The sequence below is a fragment of the Pocillopora damicornis genome, chromosome 14, assembly GCF_964200805.1.
Source record: "Pocillopora damicornis chromosome 14, jaPocDami1.2, whole genome shotgun sequence".
Taxonomy (NCBI): Eukaryota; Metazoa; Cnidaria; class Anthozoa; order Scleractinia; family Pocilloporidae; genus Pocillopora; species Pocillopora damicornis.
In genome coordinates, this window is record NC_142683.1 from 17,674,035 (window position 1) to 17,700,982 (window position 26,948).

At 35.5% G+C, this 26,948-nt stretch overlaps 2 protein-coding genes and 1 long non-coding RNA gene across 6 annotated transcripts in view; 2 read left to right on the forward strand and 1 right to left on the reverse strand.

Moving 5' to 3' along the window:
- LOC113686800 (leucine-rich PPR motif-containing protein, mitochondrial) overlaps window positions 1-669 on the forward strand; it is a 26,886-nt gene extending 26,217 nt beyond the window's left edge. The window contains exon 37 of the mRNA XM_089193631.1: window positions 123-669. Coding sequence (XP_089049757.1) covers window positions 123-140 — 18 coding nt within the window. The 3' untranslated portion in view covers window positions 141-669. The remainder of the gene's footprint in view (window positions 1-122) is intronic.
- Window positions 5-6,316, reverse strand: LOC149034810 (uncharacterized). Of its 2 annotated transcripts, none has more exons than XR_016182876.1 (3): window positions 5,779-6,316; window positions 5,499-5,552; window positions 5-5,095 (listed from the first exon to the last, which is right to left on the reverse strand). It is a non-coding gene; the product is annotated as an uncharacterized LOC149034810 (long non-coding RNA). The 2 variants fall into 2 exon arrangements; XR_016182877.1 differs by having other exon boundaries at window positions 5-3,611; window positions 5,779-5,858.
- Window positions 6,317-7,085: 769 nt separating this feature from the next.
- LOC149034811 (uncharacterized) overlaps window positions 7,086-26,948 on the forward strand; it is a 34,662-nt gene continuing 14,799 nt past the window's right edge. Inside the window, exons 1-19 of one of the 3 annotated variants that reach the window (XM_089193626.1) lie at window positions 7,086-7,228; window positions 9,174-9,500; window positions 11,141-11,270; window positions 11,823-11,913; window positions 13,415-13,528; window positions 13,978-14,088; window positions 14,492-14,547; window positions 16,021-16,120; window positions 17,656-17,725; window positions 18,648-18,673; window positions 19,366-19,400; window positions 19,569-19,638; window positions 20,119-20,156; window positions 20,505-20,643; window positions 22,217-22,414; window positions 22,743-23,010; window positions 23,524-23,612; window positions 24,046-24,198; window positions 25,492-25,815. In XM_089193626.1, the coding sequence (XP_089049752.1) occupies window positions 9,181-9,500; window positions 11,141-11,270; window positions 11,823-11,913; window positions 13,415-13,528; window positions 13,978-14,088; window positions 14,492-14,547; window positions 16,021-16,120; window positions 17,656-17,725; window positions 18,648-18,673; window positions 19,366-19,400; window positions 19,569-19,638; window positions 20,119-20,156; window positions 20,505-20,643; window positions 22,217-22,414; window positions 22,743-23,010; window positions 23,524-23,612; window positions 24,046-24,198; window positions 25,492-25,815 (2,332 nt within the window). In that variant the 5' untranslated portion in view covers window positions 7,086-7,228; window positions 9,174-9,180. The remainder of the gene's footprint in view (window positions 7,229-9,173; window positions 9,501-11,140; window positions 11,271-11,822; window positions 11,914-13,414; window positions 13,529-13,977; window positions 14,089-14,491; window positions 14,548-16,020; window positions 16,121-17,655; window positions 17,726-18,647; window positions 18,674-19,365; window positions 19,401-19,568; window positions 19,639-20,118; window positions 20,157-20,504; window positions 20,644-22,216; window positions 22,415-22,742; window positions 23,011-23,523; window positions 23,613-24,045; window positions 24,199-25,491; window positions 25,816-26,948) is intronic. The other 2 variants (XM_089193627.1, XM_089193628.1) reach the window with 2 other exon arrangements.

Consider the following 26,948-nt stretch of genomic DNA (forward strand, 5'->3'; position numbering starts at 1 on the left):
TAAATCTGTTTCCATAATCTCTTTATTGATTCAACCCTTTGAATCCTAAGTGTGACTACCATCTAATTTCTACTTACAATATCACCCCGTCAAAAGTAACTTTTTTAACTTCATTTTTTCAGATGAATGACCCCAAGTGATTTTGGACGAGCAATGGAATTTCCAGGATCGTCTGACCGCTAGATGCTGAAAATAGCCTTCAGCTTGCCCAAAAGTTTTGAAGACGTCCTTTGACGAGTTACCTGTCTTTTTCATCGAATTTCAAAAGGCTCAGTGTTAAAAGCGGTTACTGCTAATTCTGGGCTATGCAAAGAAAGTATTACTTTGAGGACTTCACTCTTACAGGACTTCGTTTTAATACACTAACTTTTGCCCTAGTTGTGTGGGAATATTTTTTTAAGCCAACACACAAATGGACACTTGTAGTATTTGCGTTTCAGAGCCCCAGTAATTAAATTATTTTGATTAAAAAGCAGAATGAACATATTATCGTAGGGCTTGCTAGTTATCGTCTTTGCATCAAATTGAACTTTCACTACCAAGTGCTATGAAGGGGCTGTGATGCAGTAGTTACAGCGCATACGTAACGAAGTCTTTTATCAGCTGTGCGTTCAATATAAATGTTACCCCTTCTGTATTGAAAAAGCAATAAAGCGCTTTTAAATAAAGTGATAAGTGCTACTTACATTATTTTTTGTCCACGCCAAACGCATCAGTTAATCATGGAGCTTATTAGATTAAATGCTATGAAAGGAGAGGTATGCACCAGAGACCTCTTTTAAACCCTCAGTCTCTTACATCAGTATGCACATTCTCCATACTGCTCGTTATACATTTCCTATGGTGCTGACAAGGAGAATTTATCTAAAAATCGACAAATTATTAAGGTGGTGATCATTTCCATTATTCTCATTACTTATGTGTTCGGTGAAGCAATCAGTGATACTTTACGGAGTAACTAGATGCCAATCACAATTTTCCAAAGTCTTGTTAGGCAGTCAGTGCCATAATTCCATTCTTACATTTTAACGGCGGAGATAAAAATCCTATGGTTTTATAAGCTTACTTCTCTTAAACAAAGCTAATCAGTGAAACTGTGGCACTCACTAAAACAGATCACCAGGGAAAAAAGATAAGGAGCAGTCTTCCTGTCAAAAGGCACGCATTGAGCCTGAGGCTCACGCTAACAATTTTACTTTTCATGCCTTTACGGTTCTGATTTGAATAGTTGATTTTGAGGTACAAACTGCTGCATTGGTTAAGTGCCTAGAGTAGTAATTGTATTTCTTGATGAAATTTGGTGTGCATATATTTTGAGCTAGAGCTTCCAGCTTTGATCGGTTGAAACTTCTCGGATGTAATTTGAATTTAATTTGGGGTGATAAATGATATGCATATCAGTTGAAATTATATTCTATTGAGCGTGAATTATAATTTCAGTCTGGGAAAATGAAGCAAAATTGAAAGAAACGACGGTAAACTACCTTGCGATTGGAGTGTATACACGTGAACACAGTGAGTCAGTAAAACAATACGCCAGAATCGTATGGGCTTTTTTTTAACTTTTTCACTTTCGGCTTTTCTTGTTTCATGATTGTCCTCCGGCTGGAAATACTCGACGTCTTTTCTGATATTTTCTGTGAGTTAATTCAGTAACCTCTACTGTAACTGCATATAATATGGATGTCTTCAAGAAAACTTGAGATAATATCTGGATCTCATTTCTATATCACAGAAACCAATTCCAAACAACAATCAAATTTTCCCTTTAGTTGAAAAGTTGAGTTGATATCGTCTATATTAAAAAGTTGTAGATGATATTTTCTCATGTTTGCCATTAATTGAATATACTGGAAGTTGGAGTTGTTGCAACATGTTAACATGAAACGCAACAATAAATTTTATTGATATGTAAAAAGTTTTCATTTGACTATCTACTGGCAAGTCTTTGTATTATATTTCAACCCAACCATTTTGCACAACTTGTAAACAACATTACAAAATAATTAATCAGGGGATGGAAAATTTGTGGCATATACACCATGTTTGAAATGCCATGTCCATAATAAGCTAACAGGATTGAGGAGGGTGTATTTGGGAATAGGCTGTCTTTTCTGTATCATTAATTGGCTAATTGTTCCTGTTGGCAATGTTTTGATGAGGTTGAGCTGTCAGGGCAAAGGAACTGAGGATTTTAGTAGGCAGTGACATTTTTCAAACATGGAAACTATCAATATGAAAGGGGTTTATGTTGAAAACACATGCAGATTTCCTCTAAACCTGTAGTTCAAGCCTGAGATGACTTTGAAATTTTGATGCAAACCTCAATAGGAGAACAAATAAATGTCAAGTTTCTATTTATTCAATTTTATTACATGTTGGCTTGTGAGGTATAATTGAGTCAAACATTCATACAACGACTAGTTCAAGAAATTTTCACAACTAATTTTTAAGGTTAGCTTACATGGAACAATCACCTTCATGTACAAATTAGACCAGCTCTGTACAGATGATGTCCAAAAGAACTATCTGTGGTAAGAGGGCAGGCTTTCTATTCTTCATTTGATAATTATCCAAAGGAGGATAAAAAGTAAGATATGGTCTGCACAACTCTCTTATTTTAATTTTTTAACCTATTAAGCTAAGGCATTTACATTCTTGCTTTTTGCATTACGTGGATGCCAATTAATTTAACTTTCATGGATCAAAATACAAAAAATGTTCTCTTCATCTACCGCATGTGCCCTTAACTTTACAGGGTAGGAAGCAGGTCAAAGTAAAAACTTGAATTAAAACGGGAGGGCCCCCATTAATTTCAGTCCTAATGAAAGGAGGATCCTTGCTTTTCCAGATTCCCACCCTTAAAACTCACATATCTTGTGACCATTTCCAGATATCAATGTTTAGTTTGGGTATGGACATTGGCAAGAAACATCATGCATTAAGGAAAGTTTAAGCAAGAGTATTTAATGCAATCTAAATAATAATATTACATGTTACAGTGTGGTAACTCACATAGCAAAATTATATAATCACACAATTCCAAAGAAAGGAAATCAGGTTATTGACTCACCCTCTTCAACTTTTGAGGGCTTAAGGTACAGAGAAATAGATATGGTAAACAGTTACGATTAATACAAAGTTGAAATAATGCAAAAAGTAAGAATATAAATGCCTTAGCTTAATAGGTTAAAAAATTTAAATAAGAGAGTTGTGCAGACCATATCTTACTTTTTATCCCCTTTGGATAAAAGATATACATCACAATCTTCAGACCCTGTGCATCCTGGCAAAAAAAGGTCAATTACCACCACAACTTCTCTCAAACATAAAAGATTACAGGAAATCAATAATTTTTTTACTGGGTGCATGGTACTGTACTTAAAATATGTCTATATACTGACACAAATGCATTTTTCTAAAGTCATCTCATAGCATACAGTCATGGAAGGTTCCTGCACAGGGACTGACATTCCAATAACCCCAGCAAACTTTAATCATCAGAATTGCAAGTCAAGGTGTATTTACCAAGTGCTAAAGTTTCCAAATTAGTCACCTATTTGTTACAGTGGAGTTCACTCCTTTTTGAGACCATCTTCAGCTTGATCATCCTGTTACATGTGAAAACATCAAATGTTATTCACATATTCAAATAATTACCTAACAAAAAGTTTTAATTTTTTTAAATAACCTGCTTCCTTTAACCATATGACCAAGACAGAAATTCTCCTTACAATATTAATACAGTCTCTAGCAGACAAGTGATGAGAATAAATAAAAATATTAATTAGGGGATTATTAGTTGACCCAATACCAAATTCTTCAAACTAACATCACAAGAACTATATGGCAGACAGTAAGGAGAATTACTTATGAGATCTTGGAAGTTAGAGATTTAATTGCACTCTGGAAATAGTAAATGGTATTGAAGAGAAAGGAAAATAGTTCATAAAACATTCTGTGTTAAATGAAACTTTGTTATGAATGTTAATTGGGATGGCAATCAATCCACTCTGGTAATTTAACACATTGCAGGCAAACCCTAAACTGATTAAATTTTATTTGAATAAAAAACATGAAGGGCAATATAGGAGGAAATTAGCTAGCACAATCCAAGTTTCTCTTCTAAAGTATTCTGTGATGTTTCTTCTATCCTATGGTAAACTGAATTTACAGTTTACCTCATTTTACAGTCTTCTGTTCATTTGTTTGTTTGCTTTCCAGACAGCATTATCTATTGTTTCCAACAAATGTGAGGAGCATGCAAAATGTGTACAGTTACTAACACTTTAATCCCTGAGAGTGACTAGCATCTAATTTTTCTTTTCAAAATCATCCCTGAATCAACATTAAGGTCATGAGAATAAAGGAGATGATGATCAACTGAAGAACCTCTTGATTGTTCAACAAATTCTCCTTGCCAGGACATTAAAAATGCATAGAGGACAGTATAGAGAATATGCATACTGATGTCAGGGTGTAAAGGGTTAAAGACATTGTGTAATCAGTTTTATATATGAAGAGTATTGCTTAAATATATAATTGTGCTAAGTGCAAGTGCCTGGTAAACATCATTCTATGGTCTTCTACTCTTCCACCCTGGAGGGTGCCTTTTATACACAAAAAATTGAAGTTCAGTGCCTTTAGTAGCTTTTTTGGCTACAAAGATCAACAAAGAACAACAGCCACACCATAAATATTTATACATGTCAAGCAGTAAGGTATGATTGTCAATTTGCTCTTCATTACTTGCAAACAGCTTATTTCTATCAGCTTTTAAAACTTCTGTATCCTCGCTTTCAAAGAAAAGCATTTCCCATGAACATTTAACCATTACAGACATAAGCTACTAGCAACAGGTTTTCCCATTATTTTATAACATCAGATTCTTATCACATTTTTTTGTTACACTTGAAAGGATAAGAAAATTTTAATCATCATAATACAGTGATATCCCCCATTTTCACCCTTTTGCTCCCACTGGTGACCAAGACAGAATTTCTCCTTACACTATCAGTACAATATCAAGCAGACAAGTAATGAGAATACAGAAAATTATCAATTAGGAGATTATTGGTTGATCCAATTCCAAATTCTACAAAACAACATCACATAAATTGTATGGCAGACAGTAAGGAAGATTACTGATGAAATCTTGAGAGTTAAAGGGTTGCAACACATTTGGTAATCATATGTACCAGAAAGACAGTGAATAAATGTAACATACTCCAGGAAAGTGTTCCTAAGTACAATGAAGTTTCAAACTCATCGAAATTAAGTTGACTTCATGATTCATATTTTAGTTAAAGAAATGTGTAACATCTCTTTACATGGTTGAAAAGAGAATGCTACTAAAATATGGCATATCTATTCACCGAGATTTTAATCATTAGCTGGCACACAGAGATATGAAAGGGGCTTTGTGAAAAAAACCAGGGCAAAAAAATTAAAGATTCAGGAGAAGCATACGACATCAACTAGTTTACTGATGTTCTCACCTGAATTCAATCTGGAAAGAGAGCTCTGCAACGCTTCCGTTTTATCTTCACACACTTGAATCAAAACATAACTTTAATTATTTGCAGGAAGGTTAAGGAGGAAATCAAAGGAATGGATATATGTTACATAAAAAGAAATCCCTAACAATAAAAATAAAGCAGAAGCATATTGCCAACATGTCTATGCTTCTGAATACAGCTATAACAGTTGTTTTTTACGCAATTATCTACATATGTAAACCTGTGCAATAAACGGTCGTAAAAGCAATTTTATTCTAACCTTCCTCCTTGAAGGGTGCCTTGTGTATCAAATATATCAAGTTCAGTACCTTCAGAGTCATAAGCCGGGCTTTAGGTGCTACAAAATAATAAAATAATCAACGAGTTAGGCCAATTTATCAAAAGTCAATTAAGTATAGTTTCCTAAACTCGTATGGAAAGTTTAAAATGCGCTTCACTTTTGCTGCATATACGGATTTATCATTCTTAATTACATGATGAAATTCTGAGAGTGTGACACAATTAATTAAAAAGAAAATATCCAAGCAGGTCACAGTAATAGTTCACAAACTGTAAACTGATGATGTGTTAACAAAACCTTCCTAAATTAAGGTGCCGATACGAATTTATCGTTCATAATCACTTATGAAATTCCGAGATTTTGCTTAATGAATTCGACTGAAAATATCCAGAAAGGTTACAGAAACGGACTTTCAAAAACGGCTCTTGAGGTCGAAAAATGGAAACAACAATAATTTATGCTAGCCATGTGCCTACCAGCGTGCTCGTGAGCTCAAATTGTCAGGACACCGTTTAATTTCACGATTACAGCTCGGACGCTTCTGTTAAATGTGATGGCTACCAATTTCAGAGATTGATTCTTCAGTTTCCAGCATCAGGAAAAAAATTATCGTATCGCAAGCATGTTCATCATGCATAATATGTTGAACAAAGGGAAAGTGGCTCCACGTTTTTTATGTGGGACAAACCATTTCCTGAAGTTCGAACGAAAGCACGAAAACATAGCACTGAAAACTGAAAAGTACCTTGACTAAACAATGAAATTCACTTATCCAGCAGTAGTGCTAAATCCATTTTACGTGTGAGTTTGTTTACACCACCTATTTGCGGTCCGCAATTTAATTCTCAGATATTTGACGGGTTCTCACATGACCATATTGTTAAAATCAAATTACCGCCTCAAACTTAATGTAAACATGAACATCGCTGACTCAAGTCTCGTTTTATTTAAATTTGGGAAGGCCATTACTTCGTTCTTAGGGTAAAACAACACTTCTTTGACAAAGCGCGATACATACCCTGTACAGAGGTCAAAAGGGTTATATCAGCAAAGAAGTGAGTAAAGGAAACTTATTTTTGCGTAAGATCGTGTACCGTATCAGTCCTCTTGTCGTACGATAATTTCGTGATTGTTGCAAGCACGGAAAGAGGTCACGCACGCTTTAAGTACGTCAATATGTCAGCGTAGCGTCAAACTTTTTTTTCTTCGTTTATTCCTAATTCAGATAAGAGATCTACGTAAAAGTGTTGGTGCGACCACTTCCGTAATCATTCCTTACTTGGCTGCGACAATCGTGAATCAGAGACTAAGAACTCGCTTTCAAGATTGTGCCGGATGAAATTCATTACTTGTCTGGCAGTTATACACGCGTGATTTGAAGCGAACGACGTCAGCTCCGTCAGTAGCGCTGGAGCAAGGGTAGAAAAAGGTGAGTGGGATTAATAGTTTTTCAAAATCCGCCTAATAATCGCTCAACTCTGGTCATTTAAATATTTTGATATTTTTTTCACATACTAAGGTGTTTAAGTGAAGTTGACTTAACTATTAACTGAACTACCAAAATAGTCTTGGCGAGATTTCTTATCTCTTGGACTTATTAAGTATGCCAAGTAATACCTATGTAGTGGCTAAATGCCCAGCAGCCGAACATTTTCGACATTTCGTCCATTTCAGACCGTACCTGACGGTCGGTTATTCTAACGTGTATCCGGAGTTTATTTATCGAAACTTAGCCAAGGGTTTTTTCGGTGTCACAAAAGCCTGTATTTGCTGCGGTGCTATTTACGATCTCGAAAATTTATTCATCGACCAGTACACGCATTTCTGACACAAAAGAAGAATCGATAAAAAGTTTCTCAGCAGAATGCAGTGCTTCTAACCATATCAATTTGCATGTGCATGCAGATTTCAGTTTGATACACACCTTGTGCAGAGGTTGTATCAATCATCAACCAATAATCTGTTTACTCGAGTGGTAGAATGGTATGCAAATATGTTTTGATACATACCCTGTACAGAGGTCAAAAAGGCTGTATCAGCGAGCGAACATCAATCCGTCTGCTCATTTCTAATGACTCTTGTAAACTAAACCTTCATTAACGGGGATCGGTTTAGTTTTCGCCGAGCAATCATGAAACCCGTGCGAGAAACAAGGCGAGTAGACAGCGTGTATACTAAGACTATTTTCTTGTCCTAGGAAATTATTTCTCTGAGGCTGGTCATTAAGTTTGAGAACTTATTGACTAAACGTGAAGTTTTATATCTTTCGTACATGAGTTCTATTTAATTTTTTCGGGAAACCTTATGCTCGACTTTTTCATTTTTTGTTTTTTTGATTTGTATTTTTTTTTATTTCATCTTTAGCAACATCGATGATGTATTTTTTCCTGGATTATTCGTTGTGCATATGCACGCATTTGTTATCAGCTCGAATTCTCCTTGCATTAACGTTTTTTTAATTATTTACTTGCCTTCCCCCACGTTCCCACCACCCCAAAAGCCTCCTAATTTATGCTAACGAGTAAACACCTTAGCTGTATCAGCGGTCCTTGACGGATTGTGCTTCCCTTTGTTCGCGACTTCGACAAGCACTTTCAAATGCTTTCTCTGATCTTAGGGCAGCTCAAGTTTTGCTCGCGATCTGTCTGTGATGCCCGACTATAAATTGATCAAAATCAATATCTGGAGTAGGGAGAATAAGGCTTATTTGGACGATAACATTATCACGTGCGTGGCTGTATCACAGGTCACGAACGTTGTATCAAAATCACTATTTTCTGCGCGCGCATCCACTTGTTTATTCCTTGAGCGTGTATGTGTGAATATTTATGTTAGGAATTATATTTAACAATTATTTGAATGGTTAATTCATGGGAAAGAACATCATTTGGGCCACTAAGCTTGACTAACACGCTTTAAGATAAATCGGAATGTTCGATGTCATTGAACGGAGAGCTAGACGCAAACTATAGAACGCAACAGAACATCAAGGAAGTAAGAGGCTGACTTATTTTGTACGAGTGAGTTTTTTTTATCAGTTAAAAAAACACCCAGTATTTTTGTGATTGTATTCATCGATAGATCTTCTCAGTGGAACGCAGTGATTAGCCAAAATATTTTCATCTTCATAGGAAGTTGTTATAATTATACTGTGAGTATAGTGTCTACCTATACACTGAGAAATTTGTTTCAAGGAAGTTGATTAGCATGTTATCTCCTCACTAAAAAAATAAGAGTTATTCACAGTTTGTTTTTACAAAGTTTGAATATGGGTTGGTTTCTACACTGCGAAAAATTTAAGACTTCTTCATAGCTTACTGTTGAGAAGTTGTAATTTAATTTTGGTTGGTGAAATCTTGGATTTTAATTTGCAGTAATAAGATGGAGAACTTTCGACACGTACATGTAGAAGAAGATGTGTCAAGTAGCGACGAGTCTGATCCTAAAAGGCACATGAGTGATAACTCTGACTCAACACCCAAGAAAATATCAAACTTGAAAAATGTTGTGTTGCTATTGGACTGTGATGTGCGAAAAGAAAACGGTGAAGTCTACCTACCGGACGGTACAGAAATGGCTCGATTAAAGAAGCCCGAACGAGAGCAATTTAAAAAGAATATTAAGTTCACCAGGACCATGACAAAAAAGGATGTGGAGGAAGAGCTCCGCCGCCAATTCCCGATTTTAAGAAATTATGGAAGGTAAATTGTAATGGACTGTCAGATATTTATGCAGCTTAATGGTTCCGAGGCGGGAATGGGGTATGAACGGAAAATTGGTATTGGATCAACTAATAATCCCCTTATTGACATTTTTGCTCATTCTTATCACATGTCTGGTTGATATTGTACTGATCACAATATTGTCTAGAGAAATTCTGTCTTGGTCACCCATGGGAGTTAAGGAAATTAACTGGAACCATACAGCAAGAAGAAGGGATAGATTTGTGGGAAATTCTCCCAGATTATTTAGATCCTTCCAAATATGAATCTGGGGAAATCCATTTATCCTTTGAAATAATGGATAAACAGATTTTTTACAAATTTTAATGCGGTTCCTGTTTTCATTGTTATTTAAAGTAACAAGTATTTAAGATATCACAGACAGAAAAAATTATTTTCTTTCAATTTCCTGAAAATTTAATGTTATATTTATTAAAAAAAGATGTATCAACTCCTGAAAATTCTATTTTTGTATCTAATTATTACCTTAAGAGATATAAAACAAAAGGTAATTTGAGGGTAGAACGGAAGGCATGAGATTGATGACACTTCATGTCAACTTTTTCTGGACACTTAATAATTAATAATTTCAAAGCCACTGTAGATTTTCAAGGCACTGTACAGTTTCACACAGTCCCAAAATTTCTAGTCTAATTGTATTAGTTCTTTCCAGAAGATGGAGAGATTGTTTTTGTAATTCAATTGTTGTTTTCAAGCTGTTAACGTTTCCAAAAGCTACAAGTCCTCTTCAATGTGTCAATGTGTCTTTATTGTTCAAAAGATAAAATTACATATCTTATGTTACATTAAAAGAAAAGGATGTTAATAAGCTTAGGTGTATCTAAATAAGATAAATATATACGTGGAAACAAATACAAAAGTCTAATACAGGAAGTACACTTTCGCCGTTTTGGCAAGCAAAACAGCCATAAATGGCTTTCTTCAATGTAATTGGTTAACAGCCTTTACAGGCATGACATGGAAGCCCATTTATGTGAACAAATACAGATGCCTTGAAAAATTTCAAGTCACTTTTCTTGTGTAGTGTTTTGGCTCGAGTTCTGGACTTTGGAGAATTTATTTTTGGCTGGTGTTTGGTCAGTTTTTGTGAAATTTGGTGATAATGTTGGAAATATATTGAATCCCTAAAGGGTCTTCCGAATTTTTTAATATCTCCTTATTTCTTGAGACGCAGCATCCACATTGAAAACTTTTCTCAAAAGTGCTACTTTGAAGGTAAAAAAATTGGGGCATTGAAACACGAATCCCAGACACCCCAATATGTACAGATCAATATGTGTATATCATAATACATGCCTATTTTTTAGTAGGTGTTAAGCATTATCAGGTTAGAAAATCTGTACTGAGTCACTGAAAAACCCATTATTGTTTTTTTTTTTCATTCAGGAGAGGGGGGAGAGGACAGGTTTCTGCACAGTCCCTGTTTGTTAGTAGTATGTTAATGTTCAAATTAAGTCTAGCAGTTCAATATCCATAGCAGCTTACACTGATGGAGTGGTGCCCCTGTACTAACTTCAACCTACTATTGTATAATTGATGTTTTTTTTCTGATTTTAGTTTTTCTTATGAATGTATTTATCATAACCACAAATTTTTAGATTAAGCTGTGCCTCAGCTGCAAATCGTGGAACAAGACTGGAGTTCCACTACAGCCCAAGTACAGTGTGGGATGGAACCAAGATTAACAAGCACATTAGGGGGAATTCTGCCCTTTATGTACTCTTTGAGGTTTGAATTAAAAAAACGCTTTGCTCTATAGCAAGCTGTGCATATATATAGATTTTCTGAGTGATTCCTTAATATTTTTTACATGATAGAATATTATGGTATTTCTTTTAATGGTATATTAGAATTAGCTTAAAAGTCTGCTCTCAAGCCAGGGGCTTAAGCATTAAACAGAAAGGAGTAGTAGTACTCCCTCAGCTTGAGGAGCTAGTTCCTTGCAGGTTCTGCCCAATCATACTTCTTTCAAAAGAAACTTTTAGTTTTGATATATTGGTGCAGAAATCTCCTCCCTATTTAATGTGACAACCAAACCAGAAATTTTAGTTTTCAGAAGGATAAGTTTTTCTTAGTGATTCCAGAAAACATTCTTATACAACATTGGTTTGGGGGATATCTTGGAATTTTATGGAAAGGCTGAGCGTTACTTGTGTTTTCAAATTTTAAGTTAACAGCTCTAAGGAGAGGTAAACTATTGAGGCCAGATAAAAGTTGTATAATTAGGTAATTGCACAGATTTGTTAGTTTATCTAGGTTATATATTTTCATTCTGACTAGAGAACTCCTGAATCAGTCCATGAAAGACCAGAGTCTCCACCAGCTGTTAGTTCTCTACAACAACTGCAGACACCCACGCCTAAACCAATGGGTAAGCTCAAATACATGTACATGTGTATGTAGACTACAAAATGGCTGTAATTATTATTATTCAATTATTACACTGTTTTACAAGATAAAGGTAATTATAAATTAAACAAGCAAAATGTGTTAGAGCATTACACACTATATATATTTTCCAAAAAGTGCGCGATAAAAGGGCTGCACATATCAATCCAAACTTTGATTTTCTCCATTTTTTATATGTTGCTATAATTTAATCTCTAAAGTAACAAAGTTTAAAGTGGAGAGGATTTTAATCGATGGGCACAAGGAACACTTCAGGGTACTTCATAAAATCAATGAGCTGCTCGAATCACTATGAGAAGTATTTTTGAAAACCAAATGCTGAAATACTGGAAAATTAAATAGTAGTGGGAAAATAAATCCCTTAGACATGGTTTAAATTAAAATTCAAGCTGACATTTTGCTCATTGCTTGTATTTTTCCTCTCCCCAACAGGGCTTGAAAACAAACTATGTCACTTGCAAAATTTCAGTGTATAAAATACCTGAAATCATTGATCTTCAAATATATAATTCCACGACTACTCCATTTTACCATATAAGGGCATCTGAATGCATGAAATATGCCTCTGACTGTATTACACCATAGAACAGGGCAAAAATATAGAATTTTTTTTTTATGAAAGCAGATATTAACAAAATAATCACTCATAACTATATATTAAAACATTTTTTTGTCATAATTAAGAACATTGCTGATATATATGCATTATGGTTTGGTGTTGTTTTATTTGTCTTTTGCACGTGCCAGATGCAACTACAGTTGAACCGTTGTTTTCTAGACTGGGTTCAATGGTACTGATAAGCAAGAGTTCAGATAATCAAATGTGAATATTATTGACAGAGGCAAAAAATAAAACTGAATATGTATCATTTTATCAATATTACACATTCAAGAAGTTATAAACATTCTCAACTCATTTCATGCCATTGTTTACAAATGCTAAAAGTATTCCAAAAGGGTTAAAGGTTGACAACAATGAACAATAACTAAAAATTGCTGACAGAAATAAATCAGTTTCTTTCAAGCTGCCACAATGTGGATGTGTAATTGCAACCGGTCATTCTATAATGGAATAGTGAACATTGTTTCAGTACATTCTGCTTTATTTCATGGGAAAAAGTCATGTTATGGATCTTGAATGTGACTACTTAATATTCCTGAAAAAATTGGGACCAAAGAAGTGCATCAGAGTCTGATTAATTGAGATTCAGCTGTATTCCTTTTCTGAGATAATCCTCCCCTATAATGAATGAAGGATATAATTCAGAAGCAAGTAACCTGCAAAACACTAGAAATTGGCTGAACAATTAGGGGAATCATTATGATAAATCTGATCCCATTGTCAGTGATTTTGGTCATCATGCAGATTATTAAAAGGAGAAGTTTAAATCTTGAAGATGAAATTGGGTTTCAGAATATATACTGTAGCTTCTTGTTGAAAGAATTCTCCTTCTTGTTTATAGATTCACCTCTGCCATGTTCAAGTAACCTTCAAAGATTGAAAAGAAAGCATGATTCCAGCTCTTCATGTGTACTAGAGGTAGTTCAAAATACTGGGGCAAGTGTGAAGAAGCAAGGTAAACAACATAAAAAATTAATCTGTGAAATATATGCTCCTTCTGCTGAAAATACTGTAAAAAATTAAGAAATAGCATAGATATCTAATGCATTAAAAAGGTACCTCTCTCTGATTAAATGTTTTCAGTTTGGATGATTAACCATGTAGTGTTTACTACTTTGACCACTGCTTGCATGTGATGACAAATTTTTTTAACTACTTTCATACATTAAAAATAAATGACACTCCATGTCTGTAGTAGTGACTCCAGGATTGGAAAGTGATTCATTACTAATGTTCCTGCAATACTTAAATTCATAGTGAAGTACTAAAAAAATTAGAAAAAAAAATTAAACAATAATAAAAATTTTTCCTTTAAAAAGGCTATACAAGGTTATTAACCCTCTGTAAATTTTCTTTGAGGAATGTTTACATTTTGTTTGAAAAAAAAACTTTAATTGTTAATAGTACTGGAGGCTACAAGTTGCCCTAAAGGTAGCAAAGAAGGAGGGCAGCAATCTCATCAGGAGCAAGGAGATCACAGTGCCAGCCCAACCACAGGCCTCCTTTGCAATTCAGGTACTATTCAACAAACACAAAACCCACAAATGGGTGAGTTTAGTGAAAACTTACCTTAAAGTGGTGGGGAAGGAATTAAGATTGTGGTTAGGGTTGGGTGGAAGGAACACAAAGCAAAAAAAATTAGCCAAGCAAATTGAGCAAACTGAGCTTTTAATGGGAATTCCAACCTTTGCATTATTTGGTTTTAACCATGCCTAAATTTTTACTCATTTTCATGAGGAACAAAATGATTTTCTGATTTCTCCTACAATGAATAAATTAACCAGTTTGGTACAACTATGTCAAAAATTTACTGCTTAATTCACTTCTTTTAATAATCAAAGATGTTTTAAGTTCAGGAAATTACAACTTCACAGACTCTTTGATAGACTCTTTCTTGTCTGTAACACCTAACATCCAGGTTTAAAACAAAGTTCTGGGGAAGATCACTCTAAGGACTCCCAAGAAGTTAGTAAGGTACTTTTGATAATGATTTCAGTTGTTGTTTATTTTATCAGTGTATGTGCAGGTATTAGCATGAATTCAAGTGCAATTTGGAAAAAAAGCAAGCTTGAATAACTTTTGTTAAGACCTAAAAAATTGCTCAAGTCTTTTTGGCTATAAACAAGACAGAAGATGGTGGTTTAAATACCTTATCTATAGATTCTACTTTATCAACACATTGTTTCCAGCAATTATTAAATGAGTATAAAATTCATGAAAGAACTGCATATTAAACTTTTTTTCTTTAAAGGGAGTGGTAGAATCATCACACTATACTGTAATTTCTGTTCCTAAAGTTCTACGAATATAAATTCTCTTCTGCCATTCTACAAAATATTTCTCTCAGACTTTGCAACATTATCCAAGTTTACTCCAATCTGCATGCCTGTATACTTTAACAAAATGTAAAATCTTTTTTCAATCACTTGTCTGCTTGTTATTTAATTTATACTGTAAGGAGAAGTTTAGGCTTGGTCGCTCATGGCAGTTTCAAAGGGTAGATATAAGTATATGTTTTACTCTCTCCCTGCCAATTGGAAACAAATAGTATCAAGTGCAATAAAGGATCTGTATGCCTGACACTCAGCATTCTAAAACTATGATGGCATTAAATCCCTGCCAAAATTCAAATGTTAGAAGCAGTGGGCAGCCATAATATATGATTTTTACGCTGCAATCAACCCTGAAGATGGAGCACCATGTAGCATGCCCTGGGATGCCACATGGTGCTGCATTAATGCTGCATCATACTCAAAATACTTCTATTACTCAAAATACATTTAGTGTGACTCCCAATGTTTATGTTCAAACTGAATATTTAGGTTCAAGTACTACTCAATTTGTACATCCATGTTAAGTAATTCTGTTGTTCCCCTTACAACACATCATGCCATGTACACTAGCAAAGCATGCTGGTTAGGCTTGCAGTGGGCTTGTATGACTTTTGGTAGGTGTGACTGAGTCAGCTAAGTGTGAAGTTCAAATCAAAGCTTGAATTTTTAATTCAATACTCAAAATTTGAGCAAAGAATTTTAATTAATGCCCAAGGACATCTTGAATGTTTAAGTGAAGAATTGAATGTTGGTGCAAATACTTAATTGTTGAAACAAATAGTTGAGTTTTGAAAAAAAAACATACTTGAATCTTTTTTGGTATGTTTGAACTTGGATTGATTTCAATAAGGTACGAGTTTAAGGCAAAGAAGGGCTTTTGTTCTGAAAAGTTCATTTTTAAATTGTTAACATTATGTTTAACAGAAAAAATGAATGATGAAAATAAAACTTGAATGTTGAAAATAATAGTTGAATGTTGAAAATAAATCAAATGTCTGCCCATATTCAGGTTCTTGTTTGGCAAGTCATTTTGTACGGGTAGTTCCTGTGTAATTTTTTTGTTGCATGTATCAATAGTAGTTTACTTTAATTTGTGCTTTCTCTGTACTTACAGGTTAGGAGATCTGTTGAAAATAATAGCTCCTTGGACTCTGCGTATGAATCCACTTCTGGGGATGCATCTGGTGTTGATGACAACACTGAGCATTCAATAGGTAAAATGTAGTTAATGGCTGTTGTTGTAGCAGTATCAATTTCATTTGAATACCTGTCATTGCTCAATTAAGAAAAAAGGGGTAAGTGACAACTGAGGGAGGAAAAATTGATCTCAGATCTGTTCAGTACCAATTTTCCTAGAAAAATCATCATAATTATGACAACAAAAGCTCCAAATGGTTAAGCAGAAAGTCCTGAATGTCATCTTTTACTTTTGTTATTGTTACTAACTGAAATCCAACTATGGAAGTGACCCTCACAGTTTTGAACACTACTTAAGTTGTGTGATGAATAATTCTTTGAAATTTGTAAATAGAAGCTTTTAGAAATCACCAGAATATTTAGTCCTGCGGACATGCTGTTACAATAAATTTAAGGGCCAGTGGTTTATCTGCAAATTAGACTTCAGTCCCCTTGCATCTGCCATATATTGAATTTTGGCGCGTAAAGAACAGTAATGTTATGCAGTTTGTTGTGCTATGATCATTTCTTTGCTGCATCTCGTGTACTCCTTCTATCAAAACCATCAGGTACATTTTGCATTGTCTTTTGCTGTTTGATGTTTCATTTGTGATTGTAATTATTGTTGTCAGTAGTTGGCTGTGGTGTGATTTAATTTAATCATGTTTCAGAAACCAATGGTTATGAATAAATTGTATGGTTTGTGTAACCGTTTTGAAATTTGACGGTGCATTTGCTACACATGTATATCATGGAACATTTTAGAACATTTCATCAAGTCATGCATATATTATGTAATAAGTACTCTGGAAGGTTTCAGAACACTTTGTGAAAATATATAAAGACTCAATTATGTAGTGGTAAGAGTTGTTGTTGTTTTTGAGAGTGACTGACTGTTTAGAAAGCTATACCATGAGAGAGAACTATAGTCTGTGGAAGATTGCTAATTCAAGAAACGTTGGAGGAAACTGTGAAAAAAACTGGTGGGCTTAATTAAGTTTATTAGCAATAAGGATTGTATTGCTTCTTGGAGTCGCTTCCTTGTTAAGAACATTAATTACGTGCTGTGTACTAATAAAAGTAGTTGCATGAGTTTGTGGGATTGTAAAGTTATTCTGTTGTTTAGATTATACCATAACAGTAGTAGTGAAAATGAGGCCTGAAAAAAATTGAGTTCTGTACAGGATTTGAAACCATGACCTCTGCAACACTTGCACCAGTATCACAGAGGGTATGGGTCATGGGCTCAAATCCCACACAGGCCTTAAATTTTTTCCGGCCTCATTTTCATTTCTACTTAGAAAGTAGTGTTCATAACTGTGAGTAATTAAAGCATATGATATGACTGGTGCCTTCTATGCAGACTACAGTAACATTGGAGTTTTTTCATTGTTACTTTTTTTAAGGTTATTGATTGTAACATGTTGTTTACTTTTATTTGTCAGATAGTACCCTTCCTTTTTGAAGATTAATTGACTAAAGCTGCTCTTTAAATATTTTATCTAATGAGTACTTGATGATGATAGCTGGTGTACATTCTTAAATGGTGTTTATTGCTTTGTGCATTACTTAGGAAAAACTGAGGAAGCAGCTAGTAGTCACATTAAAGATCTTGAAGATTATTTGAAAGATTCTCAAATAGAGTAAGTCAAATTCAGTCTTTTTGTTTCTTGCTTCTCAAAGGAATCAAACTTAATTGTACAGCTGTTATGTACAGATCAATATGAAACCTCAACATCTTCCCCCTTATGGGCAACCCACAGACTTTTTACTGTCTTCAGTGCCCATGGCCAGAGGGTGGTGGATTTGAACATAATAAGTTGCACAGCTGGGATGAGGAATTTGAGCCAGAAGTGTCAAGTCTTTCTAGTTGAATTAAGTGTTATTGCTTGAAATATGGAGATGGTTTTATAGGCAAATAGTTCACTTTTGAGAGTAAATGGCAAGGAAGATAAAGGTCTTTAAGGAGTAATTTTAAATCTTGGTTAATGTGCTGAAGGTCCTTAATGTTGCTGCATGATTTTGCCTTTTACCAAAAAAGTGGGGTGGGTCATTTGAACACTTCTTTTGCCCAGGGGGTTGGGAATTTGAACCAATCTTCAAGAGTTAAAATGCCTAAGGTATTACTTAATGGGGATTTTGAAGCTTCAAACCAATTGATGCATCACAACCAAACCTTTTGTATCAATGACATGAAGCCTCACAAATTATCTATGCTAAAATTGGACATATTGAACTGTTTACAAATGTAAAACAAATTGTCATGTTATCAATTTAACATAAAAATAATTATGGGGTATAAGAGATCAATTTTGTTTACCTGCATGACTGCACCAAAAATATATATACAGTGCAACCTTTATTGTTTATCCTAACCCTTGATTACTATTTGAGATATTTTAAAAGCCAAATCTTGACATCATGCTTCGCATCATGCTTTTGAATTGATCACATGCAACCCTGTGCAAGTATTGGTGGTAACTGTAGAGAACGTTAATTAAACCAGTACTGCCTTTTTTGGTTGAAAATTTGCTGAAACTGTTGATCTGCATAAATTACCTGTAGCCCCACAGAAGGATCAAGCTTGGATGGTAAGCTAAAAATCTTTTTATTTATTAATTTTTAAATGCAACCATGTGCAATGTGTTTCACATTGCCTAATTATTGTGTCTATACTGTTTACCTGAAAGTCACCATCATTTCTGTAAACTGCACAATTTCAGAGCAATATTTTCCTTTAAAAGTAACACATTAGCACATTCAGAAATTTTAGTCAGGGAATCAAGTTTTAAAATTATTGATGATTATTCTGAAAAAAGTGCTTTTTTCCTAAAGAAAATTATTGTAGACAAGCAATAGAATGTTTTCATATTTAGTAAGTACTCTTCATGGTTTGCCTCTAATTTTGGTTGCTGTATAGCCCCTTGGGTGTATTTAAAGAAAAGGTTTTACCTTAAAAGAGCAGATTAGAAGAACAATTTATGGGCAAAAGAAAACTTTTGCATTTCTTAACTTCTGAAGTTACCCTACCTAAGTTAATTACCTGCTTTTATAGAGTGCTAGCTTGCTTGTCATACAATTCTCAGGAGCTTTTGCATTCTGTTGATGGAATTTCTTACGGGTTATGGGAAATTTAAAAAGTCATTAAGGGGATCAAAGTTGCTCAACCAGCTCTGCACCAGATATTGTCTAAATTCTTATCAATACAATATACAGAGCTTAAAGGTTATTTACAAGCTAATTGTATGGCACAACTTTCTTTTTTTATTTGATCATTTCATAGAAATCAGTTTACACAGGGTTGCCACTGGTGATCAGGTATGGTAAATGTTTAAGCTAAATTTCTTATCAATTATGTGATATTTACATATGACTTAGAAGTAGAGTTCAGTTTTTAAGCCTGTAATCATAGACATATTACTTCAGAAGAGTGATTATACTATTATGCTTACCATTGATTTTCTTTTTATCTTGTTTCCTGAACAGATTTTCTTGTCTGATAGAGAGTGGAACAAGATCTATCAAGATACCCTGGGAATCCCTTTGTTTGAGTCGGGTAGTTATTGTTATCTTTTGTTTCTGTAAGAAGCCATAAAATGAAAAGAACATGATGTCTGTAAATCTCTATTATCTCAACGTGATGGCTCAAAGGAAGAGTAATAATTGATTTGGAGGCTAAAGCAGACTTATCCTAAGCTTGGAGGCTTTATCTTTTTCTAAAAATTACCTTCTATATCAGTGTTTGTGCTCCCCTCACACCCCCAAAACAATTGTAAGGTTAACTCATTTCCATTTAACCTGTCGCCTGTGGCTGGATTAAGTGAACATTGTGTGTCAGGGAAGGGGATCATGTTGAATCAACCAGAAATTTATCCCTCCTGTTCAGTGCCCCAAATATTTTAACTCTACCAAAAGTTATTAAATTCATGTTAGCTAGTAATGTGATATTAGTGTTTCTTTTTTTTTTTTGTCAGCATTCAAGGTGACGAAAATTTATATTTCCTTTAACTTTTTTCTCTTCCTTGCATGATTGCAGTGATACAAGAAATTATCCCCAAAGAAGGCCCCATTACGGTATTTGTCATTTTTTTTCTCATAATTTTTTTAATTCATAACTAAGAAAAAATAAGAATTTGACTCGCCAGTTGCTTAGGCAGAAAAGGCAAGGATCCTAAAGAAGACCTGGTAACTAAAGTGCATACTTGCTATCAAAGAAAGAATCACCTACAATGACTTAAATTTCCTTGCTATGATTTGAAATAAGCTAGTGAAAATAGCCTTTACATACACCTTTGGACTCTTTTCGTGGCTCGCAGTAGGCAATTGAAACTTTTTTTCCGACACATCACGGTATTCTGCTTTTTTTTTCGATTGTTCACCCTACTTATTTTTCGTATTATGTTGATCTTTATCGCTGAATAGGGTGGTACAAAGTTTGCTATTTTCGTCAATGTGAATGGTATTCCAGAAAATCTCTCATCATTGAGGGCTATATTCGAGGGGGTTGGATTTGCAGACTTGACACCATTAAATAAAAGTGCCTACACCGGGCATAGTCCAGGTATGTTGATTTATAATGGTAATGGGACTGAGTGGAGTTCAATTCAGTCTGTAATCATATGAATGATTATGAAAATCGGACGACCGCGAAGCAGGAGTCCGACTTGTTAATCACGAAGTTCTGTTACCAATTAATCAAAACTATGAAAAAAATTGAGAAAGAAACTAGACATCGGTTGTTCGTTTTCAGTAAAAGAAACAGTTCACTCGGCGAAATGCGAGACAACAACGCGCGCACATGACGCGTTCTGTCCATTTACACAGACATGACGTGTTTCATGTCCCTTTAACTGCCCTATTACACTGTCCAATTACAAGTGTGACACGTACAATGTCTTATAGTGCTCAAATCGGGCTGGTGATAGCCAATCACATTCAAGAATTTTGTTATAGTTTTGATTATATCTGAAATTTGTGTTACATTTTGGTGTCAGAGTACATCAGCAGGCTACCGTAATTTCCGGCCGTTTACCCGCGGGTAATCTGTTAATTTTGCATTAAACGCGCGCCACTGCGGGTAGTAGGGAGGTGCTAGTTATATGACAATTTTAAAATCTACTAGTAGTTAAATTGAAAAGAATTATCACCAATATGCGTTTCCACCTCTCAATTGAATTTTATTGCATTAAGAGTGCCACAAAGCGGCACGAAACATGATGCCGACTCAAGTTTATTTCACGCATAATTAGTTGCGTGACGAACAAATTGCTATCTGCACGCGTGAAAACAAAACGTTGATGGTGACAAAAATAATCCAAAGATATCCGGCGCATCAGTAACAAATTTCCATTTAACACTAGCTTAAGCTAAAGAGAATTTTCCTGTTTCAAAGGACTTGTTAGGCCCAATAGAACCAGAGATATGGATTTTTTTCAGAAATCGCCGACAGAACTTTACAATTCAAGTTTTAACACTCACCCTGCTTTCTTTCAACAAATCAACATGGCCCTGAACGATCGCTCGCACAAAATGTGCCCACAAATTCGCATTTTGTCAAGTTTGAAACGTTGAGATTTGGGCATGGGCTGCTAGTGTTTTTACTGTATAATTTTATCAATAAAATTCATGCTAACATTGACACAGAATTGTGCACGCGTCTGAATTTCTTTGACCTTTAAACTCGACAAAGACGCTTTCAAGTTTTCGAAAGTCAGATCAGACAACTTTTAAAAGACTGAAATGTATCACCTTAATGTTGAAATAATAAAGTTCAATAACATAACGTGCGGGCCATCCACCAGTGCGGGTAATCGGCCGTGCGGGTAAACGGCCGGAAATTCAAAATTGTGTCTGATGAAAGCCAAAGTTGTAAGTAGAGGGACAAAGCATCATTATCAGTAATCCTTTTCGCATACAGCTCTTTCGAGAAAGATTATCAAAAAGAGGGACAAAAGTGCACGTAACAATCTCGATAGGTAATATGGGTATCCGATAATCAATGAAGTTTAATAAATCAAGTAATAAATAAATGAATTCGTCAAACCCGCGCTGCTTCGTCCTTACAGTGACGTTTTTCTCAGATTTTCCTGCAGTTCTGAGGTTAAGGAAAGCTACCAACTGATTTTTCATTTCAGCCTCTAAAATTCTTGGGAAGGTCGCCGTTACCGTGGGTTCTTCAGATGGTTCATGGACCTCGCCCGATGAAAAGGAATTCCAATACTATCCGAATCTTACTCAAGAGCTCCAAACTCTGATTGGGAAAATGCCTCACACAAAGAGAGACATACCACTGGACAACCAAACATTAAATCCTTCCCGTTTAGTAGGAACAGGTCAGACTCTGTTTGTTTCTTAACTTGTGTACAACGTATGGCATCTTACTCTATGACAAAAATCATTTGATTAACATCTAGAAGTCGATTAAGTTAGATAAGCTACTGTAGAAATTTTTGGAAGCTGGCGTTTGGAGTTGTAGCCCTTCTTCGCAGTAAAGTGGAGGATTGTGGTTTGTGAACACGTGGCTCTAGCTTCAGAACCTTTTAAGGACAGAAAGTACTTTAAAATGTTAATGGCGTTTTTCTGCGTGTCGTGTGATCGGCTAAGAAGTTTGGTGATGAGCAATTACCGTGTTTGCATTAATTTTTTTGTTAATTTTGATAGTGCGCAGTCCGTCTTCCCTCTGGTCTGTGGTGGATAGACCATTGATGGCAGATGAGAGCGAGGACATATTGTCACTGAAAGCTCTACAGTGTATACTATTCGCAGCCGCTGCAACAAATGATCGCGAATGTATCGAAATATTCTTCAGTACTTCGGCCGGAGAAGCAGTCTTTCAAACGTACAGGAACAGCTCCATCTTGCCAGAAGACATTGCCAGAGATAGGGGACATCAAAACTTAGCAGAATACCTTCAAAATGTTCACAAAAGGTGGATTCTATTATTTATACGTGGGTAAAATCTGCATTCAAGACCGAGACATGTGACTGCCAAATTGTATCCCGGTTTCTATACAAGGGATTGATTTAAGATTTTGCTGCTCCAGCAGGTAACCCCTAAGTGTTCCCTCAGGTTCTCCTTGAGTTAGGTGGTGCCGATACATACCCTCGAGTGGACAGAGGCACTGTGCAGTATACTGCCCTAGAGTATTACACATCGTACCGGGAGGGTTTCAAACCTGAACCTTTCATTGTGGAGTCCGTGGCGGAAGGGTTGTCTCATATAAACGAATAGATTTTCGCTTTGCAACTCCCTTAGTCCATGGGAACACCGCAGGTCTAGTGGTGAAAATATAAAACAAATCTCCAAAATGCCGTTGTTAGTGGTCGAAGTATTTCAGAGTGCTAACTGTTTGTTGAGGAATTATTTCTGATTGATTTCATCCTCGGTAATTTGGGCTGAAGAGTGGCTGCATTACTGAATTAATTTCTTGTGTCGTCGCAGGTTTTCAAAAGAAATCGTTTGTAATGTTCAGACTGTTACTATTGATTGGGTAGAACTCAAGCGTGCGACTGCCAAGAAGGATATCTGTTGTAAGCTTAACAATCTTTTACTCGCGTCAGGTGTTTGTATACTTTTCGTTTTTCTATTTAAGGGTAATAATGTTTGAGACCTCTTGCTGAGAGTACACGATACGATGACTGTTTTCCCTATTTCCTCATATTTTTCAAAAGATTCGTCAGTTTTGATTGTGATGTGGTTTTTTTGTATTTGTTTCAATTTATTTCCAATTCAACTAAATTGTTCCCAAGAGTTTTACTCTGGCTAATAATTAAGTTTATTGTACCATCGTACTTGAGATTTTATCCAATGCTTTTTGTAATTGTATTAAAATATTTCGAATCATCACTTAAACTTTACTCAGAGTCATATCAAAAGCTGCTTCGAACAATAATTACATCTCACTTTTTGAGTCAAGAGTCAGTTAGTAGGCTTGAAATGCCCATTTTTTTCTTCTGGTTACAGCAGGCACTGATGAATCCCAAGGTTTGGAATCCGATAGTTTTCTGGAAAGTGATGACGATCAAAGCAGCTACTTCGCAGACGATGAGACATCAATTTGTCAGTCACCGTCTACCAGTGAATTTTCAAATGAGGATGAGTGCATTGAATCAAAATGTGAGCATCCACTTTTACTTGCAATTTAATAATACCATGACTTCAGATACATTCTCTTACCTACGTTGTCTCCGTATCACACTGTATTTTTTAAAATAGACTTGATGTTGTGGTTTATAAATATGTATAACCGTTGTTTTGAATTTTTCAAACCTGTGTACTTATTTCACTTTATGATACACATTGCAATTAAGTAGAGAAACGGAAGGAAATTGTAACAAAACGAGTGACGTTTTCTTATCGCCTTTATATAGATAAAAATATATTCGGATATTTGGAAGATTGATATTTGGGAAAAAGCCACGATGGATTCAAATTGAAATCAAATAGAAATGAAATGTTTGGATGCAAGACTAACGTGTTCGTTGGATTTGTTACTAAAGCTGCCAAAACAAAAAAAAAAAGAAAAAAAAAAAAAAAAGAACAAACATGGAGTCCTTGGTGCCTCCGCTACGCTCTGTGGCTAGTTTTCCTGCTTATCCACGTCTCAACAAACGTGAGCAAATGCTACAGGCCTGAAAAAAAGAGAAATGGTCCCGAAAAACAACAGCTACAAGAACGTGTACTCAACCTATCGATTAAAGTCCAAACATTGAACTTTGCTCAGAAAAATAACAAGGGGACATAACATCGTCGCAAAAGGGAATGGCTATCACTGTTTTCCTTCTCCGATCCCGAGAGTTGTTTCCTTGCAAAAATAATGCTCTTCCATGAATTGTTTATGATATGTCCATACCAGCAAAAGTCTCCCAGCCCTTTCCTAACAACTCGGCTTATCTTAAATTTCCTTCAAGTTATTTGTTGTGTTAAGTTGTCTTTTTTTTTTCTGCCGAAAAATCTGTTTTAAACTTGGCTCAGGGTAAAATAGATTTAGCATGATCTGTGACTATTTGAATTGAGAAAAAGATGCCAATCAAATGTGCCTGTACTTCTTAAAGGCAACAAGATTTAGACCTGTTGATTTATTAAGTAACATTTACGATGAACAACAAGTTGATTATACCACAGTTTTAAACAATCAGTAGGACTTCTAAGTGACGCAACTTACTTAAATAGTTCCAGTAATAGTTGCAATGCAAAAATTTATCACCCGCAAAAGCTTTATCAGGCTATAAGTACTGTCCAAGATACTTTCAAATCCTCACAGTAGAGTTCTTGAAAATGTGCACGGTAAGAAATGGCATCTCAGCTTGGAGTTGACTAAGAGAGCAAACTTAATCCTGATCGTGAAACTTTTCTCTGTAAAAGATTGTAAATTGAATCGCAAACTGGAGGTAATTGCGTTTGTTTCAGACGCTGTTACAAATGTTGCATTGCACCAAAACCAAGAAGGAGCTGACCCTGCAAAGGACCATTTTGTCACCTCTACTGTTATGGCTGTCGCTGGAGAGACTTCAAATGCTATCGAATTAAGCTCTGAAGGTGGATCAAACAGCGATGCCGAACGCCAGAGCCAAGAGCCCACAGACAGTATGACCATGGTGCTCCCATGTGAAATCAATACAGAGACTTTGATGGGTCCCTATATCCAGACGACAACAAAAAACACCTTTTGGAAACGGTGTTGTGATGAAACAGATCAAAAGGGAGACCAGGACGACCTTGAAAAGCCTCTGGGTAAGTAATTCACCTTTTGGGCTTTAGATTTCACGTGCAGTGTCACGTGACATTTGATGTAAACAGACCCTGAAAGTTCGGACATTTAGTCGAGCTCGCAGCACATGTGTCCAAATTTCGACTTTGGCAATTTTTCTGAAATAACTTCCCACTTTCAGGAAACGTTTCTTCGCTCAAAATTAGCATCTTTCTTTTATCATTTATTTGATCGTGTGTCAAGGAAGTTGTCATGTCGCTGCCGTCGAAGCAGATGCGAAGAATGTTACAGTAAGTGTTGCGGCATGGAATAATCGAACTAGTTCTGCATACAGTGATGTATCTGATCGGGTATTTTCGGGGTTTTAAGTGCGTAGATTGTTAAATAAAATCACTTCTGTCAGGAAATTAGTGCCCACGAATCGCTGTAGAACGTAAGGAAGCCTTAATTCCCACACAGAATTACGTATCTGGGTGTGGATTTCCTTAGCTGATAAATGTACCGATTTTTTAACCTTAAGTAACACAAGTGGGAAATTCTGCGAAACTCAGAACAACCTTCAAGAAGTGTTAAACTTAAGAATAGCAGATCGCAAAAGTAAAGCTGATTTCAACGCAATGAGTGTGGCAGAGCTTAAAAAATATCTACAAGAACGACTGACCCTGGAAAGCTGGTTTACTAACCTGGAACAGACTCCCCTCAACAGGTGTTAACCACTACCGGCACCATACAAATGACTCATTCACGACATTAACATTACAAACGAACCGAACAGAACGACCCAACTTCACTAACGGATCCAAACCGACCAATCACGATTGACCTACGCCACTTTAGTCTTACAGCCAATAACATCACGGCTAAACTGACCAATCAGTTCATACAAAATACAAAGTGGACTAAGTACATTCGACTGACTGCAACCTTTCACTTGACTCTGATGACTTCCGCTCAGGTTGTCGAAACGTCAGTCACCATTACCGACAACAGTCCTTCTCAGGACTACACTCACCCGGACGATCAAACTACACTTTTACATATATATTTATCCCAAAGAAAAAACAATGATATAAAAGAATGACTGAATTAAATTACCCTTTCTTTACTAGCTACAGCAGATATGGGATCGGGATCCACTTCTGTTGGACCATTTCCA